Genomic DNA, 20,786 nt, shown 5'->3' on the forward strand with positions numbered 1-20,786 from the left:
TTAGCAAATTGTCACAACTTGTTAGGTTGGCGGTTAGGCTTTTGGTTAATGAATTTGCTTGAAGGAGGGGTGTGGCATCCACATGCCTACCCCCTTCTTAACGTTGCTCCACATAGAGTATTCTGTTAAAGGAATCCTGGGGCTCTCTGCTCTAGTCCTTACACCCCCCATAGGTGGGGCTGGGGGGCCATTACAGAGCTTGAGCCTTGGGGAACATTCCTGGTCGAGAGGGGGGAATGCCTGGGCACAGCTAACTCCTCTCCCATGGGGTGTTTACTTGACTTCCCTATACAAATGGGGAAGTCGGAGCTGGTGCTGTCCCAAGTGGACAGATGGAATTGGTCCTGTCCCAAAAGCCGCCCTAAGCCAACACTCAAAATAATAAATGTATTTAAATAAAGTTGTGGTCAAAATAATGCCAAAAACCCAAACCTAAAATATTGTGTCTGTTGTGAGTTATTTAGGGGGGGGATTTCTGTCAGCCTTGTCACGCAACTATATCCACGTGGGTTTATTTTTAAGAGGCAACCACATTACTGATAAACTGGGCTAAGCTTGGAACCTGTAAAGACCAACTTCAAGAAGAATGCATTTTTAAATTTATTTTAGCTATGGTCTACTCTGTTAGTGTGCTCACAATTGGTAGTAGCAAATTATGATATATCTGATTTTTATGCATGTATTCTGCTTCAATGCTTTCCAGCTGTTTTATTTAGCGAGCTTTGGCAGAAGGTACACATGGCTTGCTTGCCAGTAAAAGAAATGGTTTTAATAAGGTGATCCTGTTGTATAAAACTCAAGATGAAAATTTGGAAGAGAAAGTAATAAGCAAAGCACAGCAGTGAATTTGTGTCATCACAACTATTAAATAATATTGCTCAGCATGAAATGTATGCCTTCAGTCTTGTCTGTAGTACTTGGAAACATAACCAGACCAGAGGAGAAAGCACAAAGCAGTGGCACCAAGAGGTAAAAGTATGTTTTGCTGGGTTGATAAGAAGTTAAAAACCAAGAAAGGCCCTTAGCAAACTTTTCACCCACCATTTTGAATTTGCTTTCACAAGCACCTGTACTACAGCTGGAATGAATATATATGCACATGTAATGCTTATTGGTTTGATTCAATGAGCATATCAAATATGGTAGATCTAAAATAATAATGAGACAAACACAGGATAAGACATGATATGTGAAAACCGCAGAGAAAAATTAAAAGTTATTATTATACTAGGTGCTATAACAAGGCTGGGGAGCCTGCACCCTCCAGATGCATAGCTGCCAAGTTATCCCTTTTTTAAAGGGATTTTCCCTTATGCTGAATAGGCTTCCTCGCGAGAAAAGGGAAAACTTGGCAGCTATGTCCAGATGTTGTTAGATTCCATCTTGGATCAGCCCTGATCAACACAGCCAGTGGTCACTGTAGTCCATAGTCATCTGCAGGGCAACAGTTTTCCCCATCCCTGCTCTATAAGAAGCATCTGTATTCATTTCAGAGCAGCATAGAATGAATTGGTTGGATGTAGAATACAAAAGGGTTGCAATCTGCCTGATAATTTTGATCCATCTGCATTGGTATATTTGGTTGCTCCAATGTTGAAACAGAATTGCTTGCAATTCATTTCAAAAATGATGTGTGGGAGAGATGGGATCATACCTAGGAAACATCAGACTACAAGAATCAAGTTACTATTTGCATATTAAACCATACTCTACAGAAAACCAAAGCCTGGTAGTGTTCCCTCCCCCCCTTCATTTGGCCATTATTGTTTTCAGAAGAATTGCTGAATTTTAAAATGCGGTAGATATTTTTTTTTAAAATGGGATCTGTGGTTTGTCACCACAATCACCCTTCATTTATTGACCAGAATCCAAGAGAATTTGAATACACAGCACCTGGAGGGACTTTTAAACTTTTTCTTTCTTGACTTACACACACCCCCATGCCATGTCACAAACATTTCCTTAATTTCTTCAGCAGTGGTTAGCTATTGTTATGACAAATGTCCATAGAGGGAGCTGCAATAAAAGCTTCCTTTGATTTGTAAAATAATGGATTAGATATGCTAATCCAAGTTTGTAGGTCAGAGAACCAATGGAGGACCCTGAATAATGGTTCAGCAAACTGCCTATGCCAACACACTCTATAAAAGATGAGTCATTTTCACATGAGTCATTATACTCTCTTGAATAATCAGGAAGATATTAAAACAGCAATTATGTAGCATGGGACTATTATTTCACAGTTGGGCATGTGGAAGTTATTGTGCAGTTCTTTGGATTCCGGACATTGTAAGTTACATGGATCAGTCCATGGAGCTGGTCCCTTATGAAAGGCCAACAAGCCAGTTGGATAACTGAAAATGTCCCACCACAATCATGTAACATTCTGTAAATTAAGAACCAAACACATAGATAGTACTTCTGCAGAAGACATCATACTTCCGCTTGTTCCACTGGGGGAGTTTGCATTAAACCAGGGGTTGGGAATCTCGGAACTCTATGTGAATGTGGTCCACCAAGCTTATTTCTTTGGCCCTAGGATTCTCTGCAGCCTGTTCCCCCTCCCAAGCCACACACCTCTACTGCCTCTGCTTCAAACCAAGTGTTTCTGCCTCCGATAATGTTTCTTTCTTGCATAAATGGAAGATAGGTAAGTGTTTGGGTAGAAACTACCCTACTGCACAAAGGTTAAATTTGCATGTATTTCTCCTCCCACTTTTGTATCTGGCTGGCCCCATCAGATACTGGTACTTGTCTCCTGGAACGTTGCCCAAAAGTGAGCATGGACCTCAGGCTGAAAAGGGTCCCCCATTCCTGCATTGAACTAAGATTTAGTGTACGTGACAAAATCTCACTGCTGTGAGCCCGAGCTTTGCGTGCTCCTATGTGATGCTTCCAAGCATCTTTTCTGATGCTCCACCAACCCAGCTGTGCCCAAAGCCTGCTGCTCCTTTTGACCGTGGTACTGTAGCCTTTTCCGCTTCTCAGCTGGGGATCATCTGCGTTGCTCCCATGAGAGGGAGGAAGGAGCCAAACGGACACCGAGGTTGCTCTCAGAGAAAGAAACTTATTTTCTGCTAGCAGAAGGCACTGTGTGATCGAGTCACAAGCAAGTACAAAGACAGGCACTTTGAATGAGGGCTTTATACACTTTTGGGGTGCTCTTCCCCCTCCCTAGGAATCTACCTCTCTAAGTGGGTGCACGTAAAAGGGTCAAGGGTTGCATATACAGGAAAGTTCTGTTCAGCATCTTTATCATACATGTTGACAATGTAAAGCTCCATAGAAGGGTCTTGGTGACCTGGTACCAGGCTTCTATCGGCCTTGGGATCGGGGTCTTAATTCCTGTCTGGCATAATTATGTGCATCAGAGTGGTACTGTAGCATCTCCTGATAAGACGTTCCGTCTTTCTCTCTTGACAAGGCCATTAGTCTAGCTTCGCTTCCTTCTGATAAAACCAGCCTTGTCTGGTCCTCCTTTGCTGCTGATAACCTGCAGAGCATACTTTGGGGGAGAGGGCACTAAGAAGCACTTAATGGTTTCTATTAGAGGGGACTTCTGGTCTACCGCGCTGGCGAAGAGGCGCAGAAACCTTGAGCTCCGAGGTTTCTGGCTTGCGGGGGGGGGAATTCCGCAAGGGCAACGCGGACCCCCGTAGAACCCCGGGTAGAGCGTCCCGGGGGCAAAAAAGACTTGGAAATGTTATGAGTTAATTATTAATAAGGATGGAAGAAGGGGAAGGGAAGAAGTTTGAAGAAATAAGATGTGATAATATTGTTCTGCATTTTTGTATTTCTTCTTTAAATTTTTCTTTTTTTCTTTTTCCTTTTTTTTCCTTCATGTAAAACCTAATAAAAATTATTCCAAAAAAAGGTTTCTATTAGAGGAAGGGGAAAAGAGGAAAGGCATTTAGGGAATTTAAGGGGCCCAGCTAAGGGTCAGCTACACAGAGCTGCACAAGCAGAATTGCCTGATCAGAAATGATCAGAAATAACAAACTATATAATAAGTATTGGGTTACTTCTATATGAACCCTTCTTTATGAACCCCTATAATCAGAATTGGGTTACATCTTCCTTCAGTACTAATCCTTGTTTAAGGGTTGAGGAACATGACCCTTCATATATTGCAAGTCCTATGTCAATTCCAGCTGGCTTCTAATTATAGATTTTTGGTAGGCATGTATATTTTCCCCACTGGCCATGGATCAGCATCCACCTGGGCTTTTCTCTCCGTCTAATATGCTCTCTCCCCTTTTCAGTAGGCTCGCATCTCTCCCCTCCCTCAGTCTTTTTTCTCCCAGTTCCTTTGACCCTACCTCCTTCCTGGAGCTGTCCTCTCTGACCTTGCCTGGCTCTTTCCCAAGCTTCTGCAGTCTCTCCCTTTTCGGTGCAACTCTCTCTCCTTCGTGATGTGTATTTTGCTTTATCCTGTCCGGACAGCCTCTCTTCCCCTGCTCCCTCTCTGGATTCTGGCCTTTTCAACTGGCTGCTTCTTGGTGAATGTGTCTCCCCGTTCACACCAGCCTGCTGTTTCTCATCTCTTCGCCAGTCTTCAGGTTGGTCTCTGAGTTCTCCACATCTGATATCAGCAGCAGGTGCCGAAACATATAGCTGCTCCAGATCAGCCCCACTACGGTATTTCAGGGTAGAAGTGACTGCGCTGAGCTGAAACAGTGGTTGACACTTGCCCATAAATTTAAAGTATAGTATTTAACCCTTTCATCTTTGCATATATTATTGATAAACAATGGAAATGCATTCAAAGCAACATTTTAAGAATAATCATTTAAATATTCTCAGGAACTAAACCTGAGCTAATACAATACCAGTCTGAATCTCCCCCCCCCCGAACTGGAACAGATTCCAGTCTGGATTGATAATAGCTAGATCAGCTGCAATAAGAAATATGGGGTGGAATTCACCTAACACACACAACCAGTGGAATTTTGGTGCAAGGCCTTCAGCTGTAAGCCACCCAGAGTTGCTGGGGAAACTCAGTCAGATGGCCGGGATGTAAATAATAACATTATTATTATTTTATTAATAAGGCTTTACCTTCCTACCCGTCTGCTCTCCTACCCCCCTGAAATAGGCTGGGGGTGGGATTCAGGAGAACCCCAGAGCAACATGCAGGAGAAGAAGGCGGGCAATCATTCCACCTGGCAAGCTGCAATGCTTGTGCAGATGGAATGTTCATAAGAATGCAACACTGAATTCCATCCAGTATTCTACCAACTATTGTAGCACAGCAGTTGTGCTGTATGGTTTTTGAGCCCTAGATATGTTTGGGGTTCTCAGGGCTAAGAGAGGAGAGCAGCAGCACAGAATTCTGCATGTGCTGCATGTGCTGTGAATAACGCTCTTGATTTCCAGATGACTAAACAAGAACATAACTCCACTGGCAACTTCTCCTGCATGAGCCATGTTAGAATAAATGCTGTGTTTTTGTGCAGCTTTCATTCATTCCAGTGGGGTTTGTGCAAGTTACCGTAACTATCAGGTAGATTGTGATATTAGGTGGGAACATAAAATTACTTCCATGCTTTGTTCTGTTGTATCCTCCTCACTTTAAAAAAATGAGTAATTTGGAATTATGCATAGGAATTATGTGCTGTTTGTTTGTTTGTTTGGAAGTGAAACTGGGACTCATAAATAAGTGGGGATGGAGATACTTTTTAAGAACACAAGGCCAAGAAACCAAAGACCTGTCCTGATGGGAAAAAAGGTTTATCTCTGACTAGCAGAAGCCCTAGCTATCCAGCCTCTGGTTTTGAAAACATCAGCACAAACTGTCAAACTCTCAAGTAACCATGTGGCTAGAAAGGTTCTAAAATGGAGATGTTTTCCGCATACAAAAATGTAACAGATGAAACAGATCTTTAAAGCATACAATTGCGCCCCGGATTACCATCACTGGGTATAAGGATGGAGAGAAGAAGAAACCTACTCACTAAAGCCATCTTGTTTTGGAACACTTCCCAAATTTATTGTTAAATGAAAGGAAGGAACAAGAGGTTTTCACCTTCTTTCCTAATGATGCCTTTAGAACATTTGGGGCATTCCACACAAAAGTATTACTAAGTCAGTCCCAGCAGATAAATATGAAATATTTGTTAAGTACAAACACAGCACTTCACAGTGTGCTAGGAACAATCAACACTTATTTAGTGTCATCTTCTTTGGAACATCTCTTCCAGTGACAACTGAACTCCAGCATAAACATCCATAGAGAAGGATAATAGCTTATATCAAGTAGTAAGCTCTCAGATCTGGAGTACTTTCAAAAAGCATTTTATTTTCAAATGTCCTCTTAAGTATTTTTTTCTTTTAGCTTTTAAAATATCACATGATTTAAATCTGATCCATCTAAAGCTGATTTTTCAACTGAAAGAAGAGATGTAATCAAGTTCAGTGAAAACACAGGGAGGCCAAAGAATGGAACAGACAATATTATATACAGTAGTACCTCGGTTTGCGACCGCAATCCATTCCGTGGAGGTGGTCGCTCGCCGAAGCGGTCGCTCCCCGAAGGCACGCTTCTGCGCGTGCACAAAACACCAATAGACCGCTTCTGCGCGCACACACACTGCGCAGATTGTTTCTACACATGTGCGAGCTGTGCAGATCGTGTCTGCGCATCCGACGCCACGGAACCCGGATGTAAACACTTCCGGGTCCGCGGCGGTCACTCACCAAAGCTGTCGTAAACAGAGGTAGGTGTAAAGTGAGATTTGACTGTACGGTAATTCCCCAAAGTACAAAAAAACCAGGACTGTGGTTTAAGCTTTATGATTTGGCAAAACCCCACTATGCTAATAGAACACACGATGTGCCTCTGCCATGGAAAAGTACACCGATGGAACCCCCCAGATAAATATGTGGGTTTGTTAGCACTGCAGTTTCCAGTCTATTCCAAAACCTGAGCTTATGGAACTCCATCTCACTTGGGCAGTCGCCCCTCTTGGGCACGGGCCTCACAATGTATCAGGACCTATTTCTTTCTGTGTGCCAAAGGTAAGTGTACTGTATCCACCTGCCCTTACGCAGCAATGTGTACATTTGGCTCCACATCCTATGCTTCACTCCCCTGAAACCCATTGGTGGAAGGGAAAGGAAGCATGCTCCTGTGTGATTCCTAGCTTAGGCAGAGCATTTCCTTGGCAAAATGCTTGATGCTCATGAGCTGAATGCTCGTTGCCCACTTACCCACCTGCCTCCCCCTATGCTATCCTGGACCTTCCCACCAATATGGTGTGTGCAGCTGTCTGTAAAATGTATTTTCATTGGGGTATTGAGCTACTGCCCCAGGAAGTTGGTGTGTCTACAGTATGCAATTGTGCTGGCCATCACATTTTCACTAAATGATGCCCACCAGGAAGGGGGGGCGGAATCTGTGTGGATTTGAATTAGAGCATGTTTGTTCCAACTATGCAGAATACCAAGCGCAAAAACAGGAAAGCACCACTGGCAGGCAAAAGCAAAACAAAACAAAGAGGAAACCAAGGGCTTGGAATTAAATTTAGTCAAGCCTTACACTTTTTATTTTGGCAGCAATTATTACCAAGTGCATGAAATGCTATAGCAAATCCTGCTCCTAAGAAATAATTTATTTCAATATGTGTCACACCTACAACATATTTCATTTCAAGGATCTGGAGTCTGGTAGTTTTCTTTCTTTCCTCCACTAGGGATGAGGATGGGGGTGAGGTTAATAATTTGCTCTTTGTGTGGAATTAAACCAGTGAACTCCTGGGTGTGTTTCTGTCTGCTTTGAGGACCACAGCACAGAATTTCCTTGGCTGTATCTGTGGACACTATCTTATTCTCTGTGCTTCTTCCATACTGGGGCCATGGCAACATGGCTTTGTTCCCTTCATGCATGGACAACATATTGCCATTGTTGCTGGCCCACCTCTTCCTGGTGGACACTGGTCATGTTTCTAGGAGCTTTGGGGATATGTCTGTTATTCTTGTACCATTTTTGAATTTTGTGTGTTTTCCCCTCCCCTCCCAGAGTTAGCATGCTTAGGATATGGCAGCTGTTCCAGCAATGTAGCAGCAGCATATCCCCTTCCCTAGCATAGCAAGCATATAGGATTGCACTTTCAGTTACTTTGATGTGCCACTGCACCTCTAGCACTTGAAATAAAACAAAAATCTAATTCCCTGCAGTACTAAAACATTTTAAATGCTCTTTTAAAATGTGTGAAATTGTATTCCAAAACGTAGCACCAAGCAAAAGAAAGAATATGTATCAAATATCTGTATCTGTATCTGATGCACCAGAGCTAAAAGATGCAGCATTCTTATTTAAGAAACTGCACATAGACCTTTCAGCAAAATTCACATAGACCTTTCAGCAAAAGACCTTTCAGCAAAATTCATAAATGGAAGAAAGAAGAATAACCAAACACTAATACTAGACCCTTTTCCTCTTCTTGTACAGTAGTTATATTAACTCTTCTTCCAGTTATATTTTTAAGTTTGAGACATTATTTGGTTAGAAATCATTGTAAAAAATAAAATTAAACTGAATTATGGACTATAGTTCTGCAGTACTATAGTTCTGCATGGTGTGAATTTTAACTCATTCCCGTGACACATTTTTCAGAAATTGGTTGGTTGTTGAAAGGTCTAGAAATGCATTTTCTCAGCAAACTAAGGCTGAAATCTGAAGCAAACTTACAAGACAGTAAGCCTCACAGAACACAGTAGGATGTACTTCTAAGTACATATTATAGGATTGTGCTGCACAGGTCAGCATACAGTATCTTTGGGGTGAAATGGCAGCTGGGATGGGAGAAGATTGAATTAGTATTTTTTTGAACCAGGGGCAGGAGCTGACCTGGAAACAGAAGCACTGTCTAGATTCAGAACCCATCAATTTTCCTTCAGAAAAAAAGCATCAAGCTTAAGCATATTTTTAAAAAGTATGAACAATGTAACATGTCGTTTGGCACTAATACATGTGACTGGCACTGTACAGAGACACATCCCATGAACTGAAATGTCTATAGTGTGTTAATTTATTTTTTATATCTAAGTTGGAAGCCGCCCAGAGTGGCTGGGGCAAGCCAGTCAGATGGGCGAGGTATAAATAATAAAATTAGTAGTAGTAGCCGCCTGTACTGTATACTGTGAAGCATGGCAGGAAATTTCCAAGTAGTTGAAGAACGGCCTAGCAGATTAGCTGTAATGGAGCTGTCACAAGGTGTTTAGCTCACAGTCACATGAAACAGATACTATTTTAGATCTATGCATATGCTAATGTGATAGGCATCCATGTTGGGTATGGTATATTTTTGTTCTAAGCTACTGAAGAGAACAGATGTGTTTTCTCTGTTTCCAGCAAACAGCCTGAGGCTGCATTGGAGAAGAGACAGAGCTTTGATTTTAGCTCAGAATGCAAGTTATTTGCAATCTATTACGCCTTATGCTGGGACCAGTATAAGAAATACAGAACTAACTGAATGTAATTTTTATTGTTTAAAGTTATTTTGAAATTAAGTCCTGTGTGTAAAGCTTTTGAATGATATTTTTAGACTGGAGAATTTTTATTTCAATACAAGAGTCAGTTTTTGTTCATCCAGCGGCTTCCACATGCACAATATTAATAATCTCAATAAGATAAGCTTTCTGAATTGAACCTCACATGTTTAAAACTCTCTGACTGACTGTTGGCTCCGACAGATACTAGAAGCACCTGTGACTGCACACCTTTCAGTCTCATACTGCTCTGCACTCTATACAGTGAGAGAACTGCTGTTGCTTACAAGCACCTTTTCTGGCATGAACGAACAAGGATGTCTCTCCTGCTGCTTTCATTCACTTTTCTATCTGCTCTTGACTGCTCTTACGTGTAACTAGGAAAAGAGCAGGAAAAATCTGCCGGTATCGGAAGTTACCTTGTATATTTCTAATTCACAACATAAAGAGCTTAAGAAGGTATTTTTAGTGGGAGCTCTCGCAAGAGCTCCCCAGAAGCCTGTCTGAGCCTGAGCCTACATTTTAGAAGCAAACTTATTTTTGTTTTGTGATAACAAAATGTCTGGGTATGTTGCCTTTATTTTTAGTTAAGTGTCTACTGGTTTTATTGGAAAATTTATATATCTGTTTTTATAATGGGTTGTATTCAAGTAACTTTTGCTCACAGTAGACCCATTGAAATTAATAGATCTAAGTTAGTCATGACCATTAATTTAAATGAGCCTACTCTAAGTAAGGTTCTTTTGGAGTTGCAGTTAAAAGACAAATAAAAAAAGATAAACATTTCTTCTAATAGATGATAATGAAGTATCTAAGTCAAAAGGCAAAGTGCAAGTTCGTATTATTGGAAGGGCAATGGGGCTGGAAAGAACTTTTTTCATTTAAAAGAACTCTTCCATTTAAAAGAATTAAAAATACATCAGATCAATTTCCACCAAAAGCATGTCAGATTTGGATCAACTTTACGGTAGCACATTCCAACAGCGTAATTATCAGTGGTGGAGGAACTATGTATAATGACCAAAAGTACCCCCACCTTGTATTTGGTAACATGTACTGGGCCTAGATGCAAAATCCATGAAAATTCCTCTCAAGTGCTCCTCATGAGGGATGTCCTGCCTTTTGCAACGTTCCACTGGTGCCAGAACTTTTGAGAGGTAGAAAAGAGGCGGTTATAAGTAATAAGCAGGGTACAGGGGAGACATGAAGGCAACAATGGAAATGACTTTATTCTGATTGCCTCTCGCAATTCCTTGCTGTGATATCCTGGCCTGCCATTTTTGTGTAAATCCAGTGTATCGCTGAACTAATCAATCTGACATAATTTGCCATATATAACACTGTGGTGGTCATGTGGGATTGCTATGAGGAATAATGAAAATGAAGCAGGCCATCGTGTCAGTGATGAAAGCATCGTTCGACTGGGTTTGGTTCATGGACATGGTTTCTGATCGAATCCCACAGGGCTTTGCATCTCTGCCATTTTATTGATGCCTGTCAGTCACATACAAAGCGTCTTGCATAGACCATTTGCTTGCCAGGCATCCTTTGTACCATAAAGATAATAAGGTAACTTTGATGTAGCTTTGTTGATCCTTAGGTAGATTTTAGTGCCAGGTGAATAGTTTTAGCATGGAAGTGATAAATGCCTATTTTTCCTTTCCTATGGTAATTACCTCCAGGTTTATTAGGGACCTTCCTTTTATGGTTCCTGTTTATCTGTCTTCAATATGTATGCATGCCTCAAGTAGCCAATTAGTTGTAGTTAAAAAGGTTTCCTGTTACCTGACTCTGTCCCACGTGGGGATTTTTTGATATGTCCAGAGAGAATTTGATTGGTTCTTACGAATGCTATGTTGAAATTCCTTTGTTAATAAAACGATCTGGGCCTGTGAGCGGTTACGCACTTTCTCCCAGAGTCTTGCTGGACAAGTCTCAAGAACTTGCTCGACAAGTTCTTTTACATTAAACAGAGTCCAGTTCTTCCTCTGCATTCAGAACGCAACATTACACTGCCCTAGGCTTGTCCAGAACCAAAAACTAGTTTTCTAGCAGAATTTAGATGGTGAGCTGTACCCTAAAAAGGAGATCTCTGCTCAATCTATTGTATGGTATCTTAAGGTGTATTCAGGCAACATGGGAACAGGGGCAGGGTGTGCACAAAAGCCCCACCCCCAGCATCCATATGCACATCACCCCATCCCCACTGCTTGGTCTCCCACCTACATGGGACTGTTATCTGTGCATGTTTGAACGCAAACAGAATAACTGTGCATTTCAGGTCCCTGCTTCATCAGAATCCCCAGTCACACAGAGGGCTCTACTTGCATTCAACCAAAATTGAGTAGAAGCTCCATTTAGACTAGAGGGGGGAGCGAGGGTGCTAGGGGCAGGTCTTGGGTGAACGCCCCTGTCCTCAGCCACACTTTACCTACACTGGATATAAATATGCTTTCCTTTTATTAGTTAATCAGATGCTTCCTAAATCTTTCTGGTGAAAATTTGGTTTGGTTTATTGAAAAAAACTGTTTCAAGATTTACAAACACTGGGTCAGGGAGCTGACCTAAAATGTTTTTTTTTAATTTCTGACAAATACATTTGCTTTATTTAAGTCTATTGTACTCCTCCTCTAAATATAAAGCCTTTGCTTCTCTGAAGCTTTGGAGGCTGTCTGTTCTTCCATGCTTCTGAGCTAAGAGATGATTTTGCAGAAGCAGGCAAGGGTGATCAGAAGCCATATTAGAAGAAGAGTTTTGCACCCCAGAATGTATATCAGCAAGCCAAAGGGCTTCTCCCCACTATAGCTGGTTTCAGACTGAAAAACAAAAATACTCCCCTTTTACTAATAGGAGGCATGGCACTGCTTTATGTATTTCCCCGCTAAACTTTCACATAATGATTCTAAGTAATCATTATGGTTCTCCAGGAAACAGACTTCAATTCCACAGGATACTATTTCAAATACTTTCTTTGTGAACAATGCCATTTCCTATATGTAAGCAAGCTATTACATCTACAATAGTTGCACAAGGTTGCAGATGAAGGGCACTATCTAGCTATGTATTTCCATAGCTGCCAAGTTATCCCTTTTTTAAAGGTATTTTCCCTTATGCTGAATAGGCTTCCTCGTGAGAAAAGGGAAAACTTGGCAGCTATGGTATTTCTGCTACTGCAAGGACTTTTGGCTGTGCAATGGAACTTCTCCCCCTCCTCTCCTCTCCCTGCATGCCGCCTTATTCTGCTCTGGGAGTTCCCCCAGACCTCCTGAGCAGATCTGGAGAGGGGGGAGGAGGCACATGGGGAGAAAAGAAGGAGGGGAAGTTCCATAGAGCAAGAAGAAATCCTTGCACTAACAGAACTACTTTGTTGTATACCACCGAGAGCTTTTCACCTGTAAGTGCCTCTCATTACACAGCGCCGTGTAGGCTTAATGTTTCCATGTTGTTTCCATGTTGTTTCCAGTTGGCCAAACTGTCAGTAAGCAACATACAAGGGCATGAAAGGAACACTAGCGGTAAATCCAGGGTAAATGTTCAAGTCTTGGCCTCAACCCAACACAGTTAAGCAGTTAAACCACTGAAATTACCTGTTAGGTTGTGCACATTATGTCAAAACGCAATAAGGCTTTATCTTTCTACTAACTTTTCCTAAAATTTCCTAAAATTCAAAAGTTCCCCTGCACTTGGAAGGTTTCTTTTAATTATGTTATTGGTACCTTGCAGGGTAAACACAACTGGCACATGGTAAGAAGAGGCAACATGTTAGCTCTGAAGATATGCATCTATCTGTTGAGAGATACAGTATAATATACTGTTCAACCAAGTCATCATAGCTGTTTCATTTCACCAGTTTATTATTTCATCAAATGGCTTCAAATGAAACACTGGATCAAACACACTGGATCTAACTCAACCAAGGTGCTAACAGAACTCCAATTGAAATTATCATCTTGACTACAGTAACAGGACCCAGTTCAGGCAATCATCCAAGGCTTCATAATCTATGCATTATGGAGCTGTGAATGATCATTGGGTCCCAGCACTGCTCCCCTTGCTTCTCTTCTCCCGCCTTATAGTAAGTCTGAGTTCCCTGCTACATCCAACCATCGGAATTCTGGCTTAACAAACAGGAATAGTTAGTTAGTTAACATACCAGAATTTCCTGGCTCAGGTATAAGAGGAGCTCTGGCTTAATACAAGCCAGGATCTTTGCACCCAAGTCAGTGCACAATGGGGAGGGGGCAAGGGAAGAGTATTTGACACAGACTCCCCTTCCTGGCTTCATAAAGCATTGCTTCTGAAGCCTTGATTGACTATCTGACCTGGGCCAGAGGGAAATGTGACCCCTAAGAAGAGAGCACTTCAGATTAAATCTTCCAATCACATACTCCAGAACAGTTTCACTGATTATCATGTAGGAGTAGTCTGGGGCAGTCTAAAGATGCAAATCTATGAAAGACGGAAGAATGTGTCCAAATTAAAAATTGCATGTGCAGTGTTTGGCGGGATTCCCCCTATACTAAGCTAATCATTTTGCACTACATGCACCCAAGGAAAAAATGTTTACCTGGGATGGCCACGGTTAACCTTTTTTCCTTGCTGAGACGGTGCGCATAGAAGAATTCATTCATGGAGGCCATGGAAGGGGGGCCCCTCAGAAGAAATGATTCTGTGGAGGTGTGATCAGGGGGGTTTCTTAATAAAGGCAGTAGGTGGGTCCCTGAAGTCCTGGGATGGCTCTGATCACAAGGGGAAGGTGAGAATAGTCTTGCAGGAGATCCAAGAAAAAATACATACGAAAACAAAAGAGTTTTTACTTTAATTACTGAGCAATGGCTCCTTGAATGACATTATCACATTCCTTTCCCCACCGCCACCCTCCACAAAGCAAACCAGCATGTTGTCACCACCCCTATCATTGCTGCCACCCCACAGGAAAACGTATTTCTTATAAAGGGAAGCTTCGCTTATAAAATTTAGAAAGAGAAAATGCAAGCTGCTCAACATGACCCATCAAGCTGAGCAGAGATCACCTGCCATGTACAATGGCCCACCATAGGGTCAATAAAATCTGTTTTTGCTGCTTGCTTGGGGCTCTTCTTCAATGTTGTAAATAATCTGAGGCCATAATACATGGTGGTGGTGTGGCTTGGTGGGTCACATCTTGTGCAGGCTCCCTCATCCAATTCTCATCCCCCAATTTAGGTATTTAATTATTATTTAGGCATCATGCATATTTTCCATTTCATTTATAATATCTGCATTTAACATTTATGCTGAACATGTAGTACACAGACAATGAAAGTTTGCCCTAAAAGTCTCTGAATAGGGGAAATCTTGTTTCAATACTGTTCGTGGAAGTTGTTCCCACAAAGTGGTGGGACCTTTTGTCCACCATCTTCTCCTTGACCTCCCTCCCCCTGTTGGTGGGACAGCCACAGAACTATATGCAACTCTTGAAACCACTAGTGTTTGTTTCTGGGTTTGAATAAAAGTCATCTGCTATTGAACATTTATTCATTTTAACACAGGTGTTGAGAAGCACATCAGGGTAATCAAATTCCTTGCCCACATTTCAATAATGAAGAGAAAAAGGAAAGTTTATAAGCACATTAGTTTATCAGAGGATAATTTCCCTTTGGATGTGCATATGCCTCTTAGACATGCCCCTCTTCACCCCGCCCCATCAAGAGGTATATTTTTGTTATGTATTAAGCAGATACATTCAAAACATACAGAATATGCTGAAATGCTGACAGAATATGATCTATGACTATATCAAAAGGAAGAAAAAAAATATTATGGGCAGATGGAATTACTAGCCATTTTGAAAAGTCGCTTCTTCACACAACCCAATCTCTCAATGACCCCAGCCAAAATATATTCATTATTTGCAATTCAGTGAATGACCTTAATTCAAGTCAGGCCACTGCACTGTACTATAAAGACGACTGCATGCATACCTTTTCCTCTGAGTGCCACTGCTGACCAGTATGTTTGGTTGCTGTGGGCCCTGACTATGCAGGAGGAAAGTGTCTATGGTTGGCACGGTGGCTGATGCCTCCTCACTTACTTTAGGGCTGCCGATCTTGCTCTTTCCAAGTTTGCCTTTGCTCCGCCGGGACTGCTCGTGATCAAACTCTAAGTCTTCCAGACGCTGGGTAAGGGCGAGCTTTTGCTGGATAGCCATCCGCAGCAAAGAGTTTAAGGTCTTCTTCTCATCCTCTGCAGCTGCCAATTGCCTCTGCATCTCATCCAACTGTGTTACATATTCATCACACCTGGGGAGAGAGAGAGAGGGAGGGAGAGGGTCTTCCGGATTATGTGAATGTCCCTCATGGAGAAATGTCAGCATGAACCAGCTACATATGAAGAAAGTACCCATCACTTGTCATCAAATACTGGCTATATTTATGTGCAGTTTGGGCCAATTTAATGCTTTTCCATGACAGAAAAGGGTACTAAATTTGCCTGAGTCAATGGGCCATAACACATTTCTAACACGGACCTGCCCTGAATTATTCTCAATTCAATGAGAGAGAAAAACAAAACAATATGCAATCAAAAATGGTCAGCCAAGCAAAAGGCTCCAAGAAACCCACTGAACAAAACCAATTTGAGTGAAAAACCCTCTCAGTCCCATGACTTGAAATCATGCAACAAGCACAAGTGTGGATAGGCCTAAGACATTGGAGAAAACTATTTCCTCAGTTTCCCATCTCTTACTTGCTCTGAAACTTATATATGCTGCTACTAACATTTATCTGATCTGCTGGAAAGGTGGAAGGTGTGGCGGGACTTGCTTAAGGAAATTAAATTAATGTAATGTATATTGCAATGTAAATTAAAAATGGACATGACCCCAGGACGTTTCAAGTAGAAATATTCCTAACAGAGCCAAGACATTATGTCATAGTATTAGTAATCAGCTGGAGGGAAGCATATTTAATTATATTGAAAGCAGAGCTTCTTTGCTTACAGGAACTCTCATTTCAGTACAAGCCAAGCACTCAAAAAGTCACAATGTTCTGCACTTAAGTGGACTTTGATGCTTATCAATAACTGTGGTTTTTTTTGTTCCCAACTGTCTAAATGCTTTATTAATGGCAAATTTGTTAATATAAAAGAACCACTGCTTTATATATTAACTGCTACATGGACTGCATTTAAAAAGAACTGAAACTCTACAGTGAAGCTCAGAAAGAACAAACTAATGAAACTCTCCAGTGAAGCTCAGAAAGAAAGAACTAATTATCAAATTAAGTAACTCCCAAATTCTGCAGTAAAAATAGGAAAGTTTTAGGGAATTTGAAAACTTTTATTATTTATATGCCTAATACGGCTTCCAATGAGTTGCAAGAGCTTCTTGCACTGAGCAGAAGCCGCGTTGCATGTTCGGGTTCTGCCAAACGTTTGGAAATGGAAGCACGTACCATATAACAGTGGTCCTCAAACTTGGGCCTCCAGATGTTTTTGGCCTACAACTCCCATGATCCCTAGCTAGCAGGACCAGTGGTCAGGGATCACGGGAATTGTAGTCTCAAAACATCTGGAGGCCCAAGGCTGAGGACCACTGCCATATAACATGCCCCCGTGTATAAGTTGTTGGGCTTTTTGGGGGGAGGATTGCACAGAGTTGTTGAGCTTCATGGGGGAGATGCAACCCAACACCCATCCCCACCAGGCCCCCAGTTTTAAAACATTATTTTAAAGTAAACAGAGCTCATATTATACACAGTATAAGAGTGTATAAGAAAAGTATAAGAAAAGTACGGTACTTCTGGGTTTTCGGCGTTCGGGAGCCGAAATATACTATAACAGAGGCGTTCGGAACCAAGGTTCCACTGCAGTCTTAAAATCATTTGCATTATCCCAATGTACTATCTCTCTTTATTATTTAGATTCTTTATGTCAAGGTATATATGACAAAGAAATTAAATTTATTTATTTATAAAAGTATTTCAGTACCTGGTTGCGAACATGGCTCTCAAGGATGAGAAGGTTGCTGCATCTTCTTTCAAAGCCTTTAACTCATTACGTAGTTTAGTCATGGTTTCTGTCACCATGGCCTTCTCATTCTCATACTTATTCTTCAGATTAGCCAGGGCCACTTCAGCTGTCTGAAGCAAAGACACAGCCATTATATATGTATGTATGTATTTAAGAACACAAAATAAAGAGAGCCTGCTGAATCAGGCCAATGGCCCACCCAGTCCAGCGTCCTGTTCTCACAGTGGCCAACCAGATGCCTGTGGGAAACCCGTAAGCAGGAGCTGAGCACATCAGCACTGTCCCCTCCTGTGGTTTCCAGCAAATGAGATTGAGAAGCATACTGCTTGTGACAGTAAAGGTAGGCCGGATGGAACAGAAACTACAAGAAACAGAAGCAAGATGCTATGTTTAGCTCAACAACTGTAATATTTAACCAGCTGAGACAATTTACACAGCATGTCATTAGTGCAAATTTATTTCTGTCTGGCTTATACAATACAACTGGAATACATTGCATTTCAAACATTTGAGCAGGACCGGCCCTACGGCCAGGCTGGGTGGCGCAGGGCACCACGGCGCCAGCCCACCAGGTGGGCGCCGCGAGCTGCGCCCGCCCGCTGGCCAGCCGGTCCGCCGTGCAGCTGCGCCCACGGCACCCATGCTGTGCCTGCCCGCCATGCTGTGCCTGCCCGCTGTGCTTAAGACAGCCCTGCATTTGAGGCAAAAGTTTTCTTTGGCTGAAAAAAAAGATGAAAGTAGTCTGAGGGAGACTTCATCCCAATGGTGCAGTGGTACCTCTGGTTATGAACTTAATTTTTCCCCAGAGGTCTGTTCTTAACCTGAAACCGTTCTTAACCTGAGGTACCACGGCCACACGATTTCTGTTCTCATCCTGGGGCAAAGTTCTTAATCCGAGGTACTACTCCTGGGTTAGCGGAGTCTGTAACCTGAAGTGTTTGTAACCTGAGGTGTTTGTAACCCAAGGTACCACTGTATAACGTTCTTTTGCCCCACTGGCAACTCCAGTCAAATGTTTTGAAACAATACAAATATCTGCAAACCCCATTTACTGGAGACCAAGTGGGATGAGTGTACACATGACACACTTTCAAACTGCCTTCAAATATCTGAAATACTAGTGCCTACATCCAAGCTCAATTATTAGAAGAATGCTATCAAAACAGTTTGAATCGTAGAGTTGGAAGGGGCCTCCAATGTCAACTACAAGCCAATACCTGCTGATGCTAGAAATAACACTATTACAGCATCCTTTATTGGTGTCCAACTAATGTCTCATTACTTGATTCCATGTGCCACCCTAGTAGCAAATACATGGGGTGATTGTTCCAGTGCCTCAGTTATAAAAGAAAAGTAAGAGGGTCTTCAATAACTAAAACATGCCCCCCACAGCCTTCTAAAAACTGGACCTAAGACAGCTATCACAACAGATAAGGACCTGAGCCTCTTTTGAACCTATTTAATCCTAGCACAAAATTTTAGCCCTATCACCTGGAGTCCTTTAACTGGAAAAGCTAGATATTAATCTGCTGTATGTGCATTCCATGTATCTGTCACTGAATATGGTAGCTTGCAACAGCAAAATGAGATGATCCTGTTGGAATAAGTTATGCTTGCAGATAAAAATCAAGACAGGGTTAATCTGAATATATTGTTCTTGTACCTGCAGCTTGTTAGGTGTGAATCAAGGAAGATGTAAGGCATGAGTCAGAGCCAGATGCCAATGATTCAGCACAAAGTAGAGTATAAGTAGCCCTGTATTTGTAACTGAGGTGTTGGTAGTGTGGCTGGCTGGAAATCAACTGTGTTGAATTTCTTCTGGGAGAACATTTGCTGGAACACCTATTTGTAAGCTGTCTGCCTAGAACAAGAGGCAGTCAGAGGTAGGAACTGTGTTGTACTTCTTTAGTGAACTACCTGTCAGTACTGTCAGTACTGACTGTACTGAGCTGTCTAGTGTTATTATATATAGGAAAGGTAAAAGGCTAAGGTAAATGACCCCTGGACAATTAATTCCAGTCAAAAGGCGACTGTGGGTTGCGGCTCTCATCTCACTTCAGGCTGAGAAAGCCAGTGTTTGTCCATAGACAGCTTTCTGGGTCATGTGGCCAGCATGACTAAACCGCTTCTGGAGAAACAGAACACCATGATGGAAACCAGAGTGTATAGAAACACTGTTTACCTTACCGCTGCAGCGATACCTATTTATCTACTTGGACTGGTGTGCTTTCGAACTGCTAGGTTGGCAGAAGCTAGGACAGAGCAACGGGAGCTCACCCCGTCACAGGGATTTTAACTACCGGTACCAACCTTCTGATCGGAAAGCCCAAGGGGCTCAGTGGTTTAGACCACAGCATCACCCACATCTCTTTACAGAAAAACCAGGGGGTGTGACAGAGTTGGATCCATGACTAAAGTTTTGGCAATTAGAGCATTTGCCTGTATTTAGGATCGACGGTGTTGCCTAAAGCCAGCAATCTGTATATGTAATGCAGCAATCTAAACATTAAAGCATTTTGAAATAATTCTTCTTCGAGTTTTAATTCTTCAGCAACTAGAAGGCAAAACACCACTCTAGAGATGTGATAACTCCTTTGAGTATGGGTACACAGAAATTACTGGTTCAGGAACAACTCTCTAAGACCAAAATCACTGGCTCCCAGTACGTTTCCGAGCACAATTCAAAGTGTTGGTACTGACCTTTAAAGCCCTAAACGGCCTCGGTCCAGTATACCTGAAGGAGCGTCTCCACCCCCATCGTTCTGCCCGGACACTGAGGTCCAGGGCCGAGGGCCTTCTGGCGGTTCCCTCGCTGCGAGAAGCCAAGTTACAGGGAACCAGTCAGAGGGCCTTTTCGGTAGTGGCACCCACCCTGTGGAACGCCCTCCCACCAGATGTCAAAGAGAAAAACAACTACCAGACTTTTAGGTGACATCTGAAGGCAGCCCTGTTTAGGGAAGCTTTTAATGTTTAATAGATTATTGTATTTTAATATTCTGTTGGAAGCCGCCCAGTGTGGCTGGGGAAACACAGCCAGATGGGCGGGGTATAAATATATTATTATTATTATTATTATTATTATTATTATTATTATTATCATCATCATCATCAGTAAAAATATATTCCTGTACTAGCAAGAATAATTCAGATGTACAGAATATAGTATAACATGAGGCTAGTAGCACTGATTACTGCTACTAAACTGATAAGTCAAAACTGACTTTCAACTGGTTGTCTTTTTTTCTGATACTGTATATATTATACATTTGTGTTTAATTGCCCTCACC

General features: G+C 41.9%; 1 protein-coding gene across 9 annotated transcripts in view; it reads right to left on the minus strand.

Annotated features, from left to right (window-relative positions):
* The window catches only part of BICD1 (BICD cargo adaptor 1), a 144,380-nt gene that overhangs the window by 29,249 nt on the left and 94,345 nt on the right, over window positions 1-20,786 (minus strand). For 3 of the 9 annotated variants that reach the window (XM_035126582.3, XM_060279954.2, XM_088652260.1), the window contains exons 7-8: window positions 17,458-17,609; window positions 15,563-15,770 (exon numbers count right to left, since the gene is read on the minus strand). In XM_035126582.3, the coding sequence (XP_034982473.1) occupies window positions 15,563-15,770; window positions 17,458-17,609 (360 nt within the window). Of the gene's footprint in view, window positions 1-10,525; window positions 10,637-14,056; window positions 14,257-15,452; window positions 15,771-17,457; window positions 17,610-20,786 lie in introns of all 9 variants that reach the window. The other 6 variants (XM_035126583.3, XM_088652257.1, XM_088652259.1 and 3 more) reach the window with 4 other exon arrangements.

The sequence above is a fragment of the Zootoca vivipara genome, chromosome 9, assembly GCF_965207765.1.
Source record: "Zootoca vivipara chromosome 9, rZooViv2.hap1.1, whole genome shotgun sequence".
NCBI classification, from domain to species: domain Eukaryota; kingdom Metazoa; phylum Chordata; class Lepidosauria; order Squamata; family Lacertidae; genus Zootoca; species Zootoca vivipara.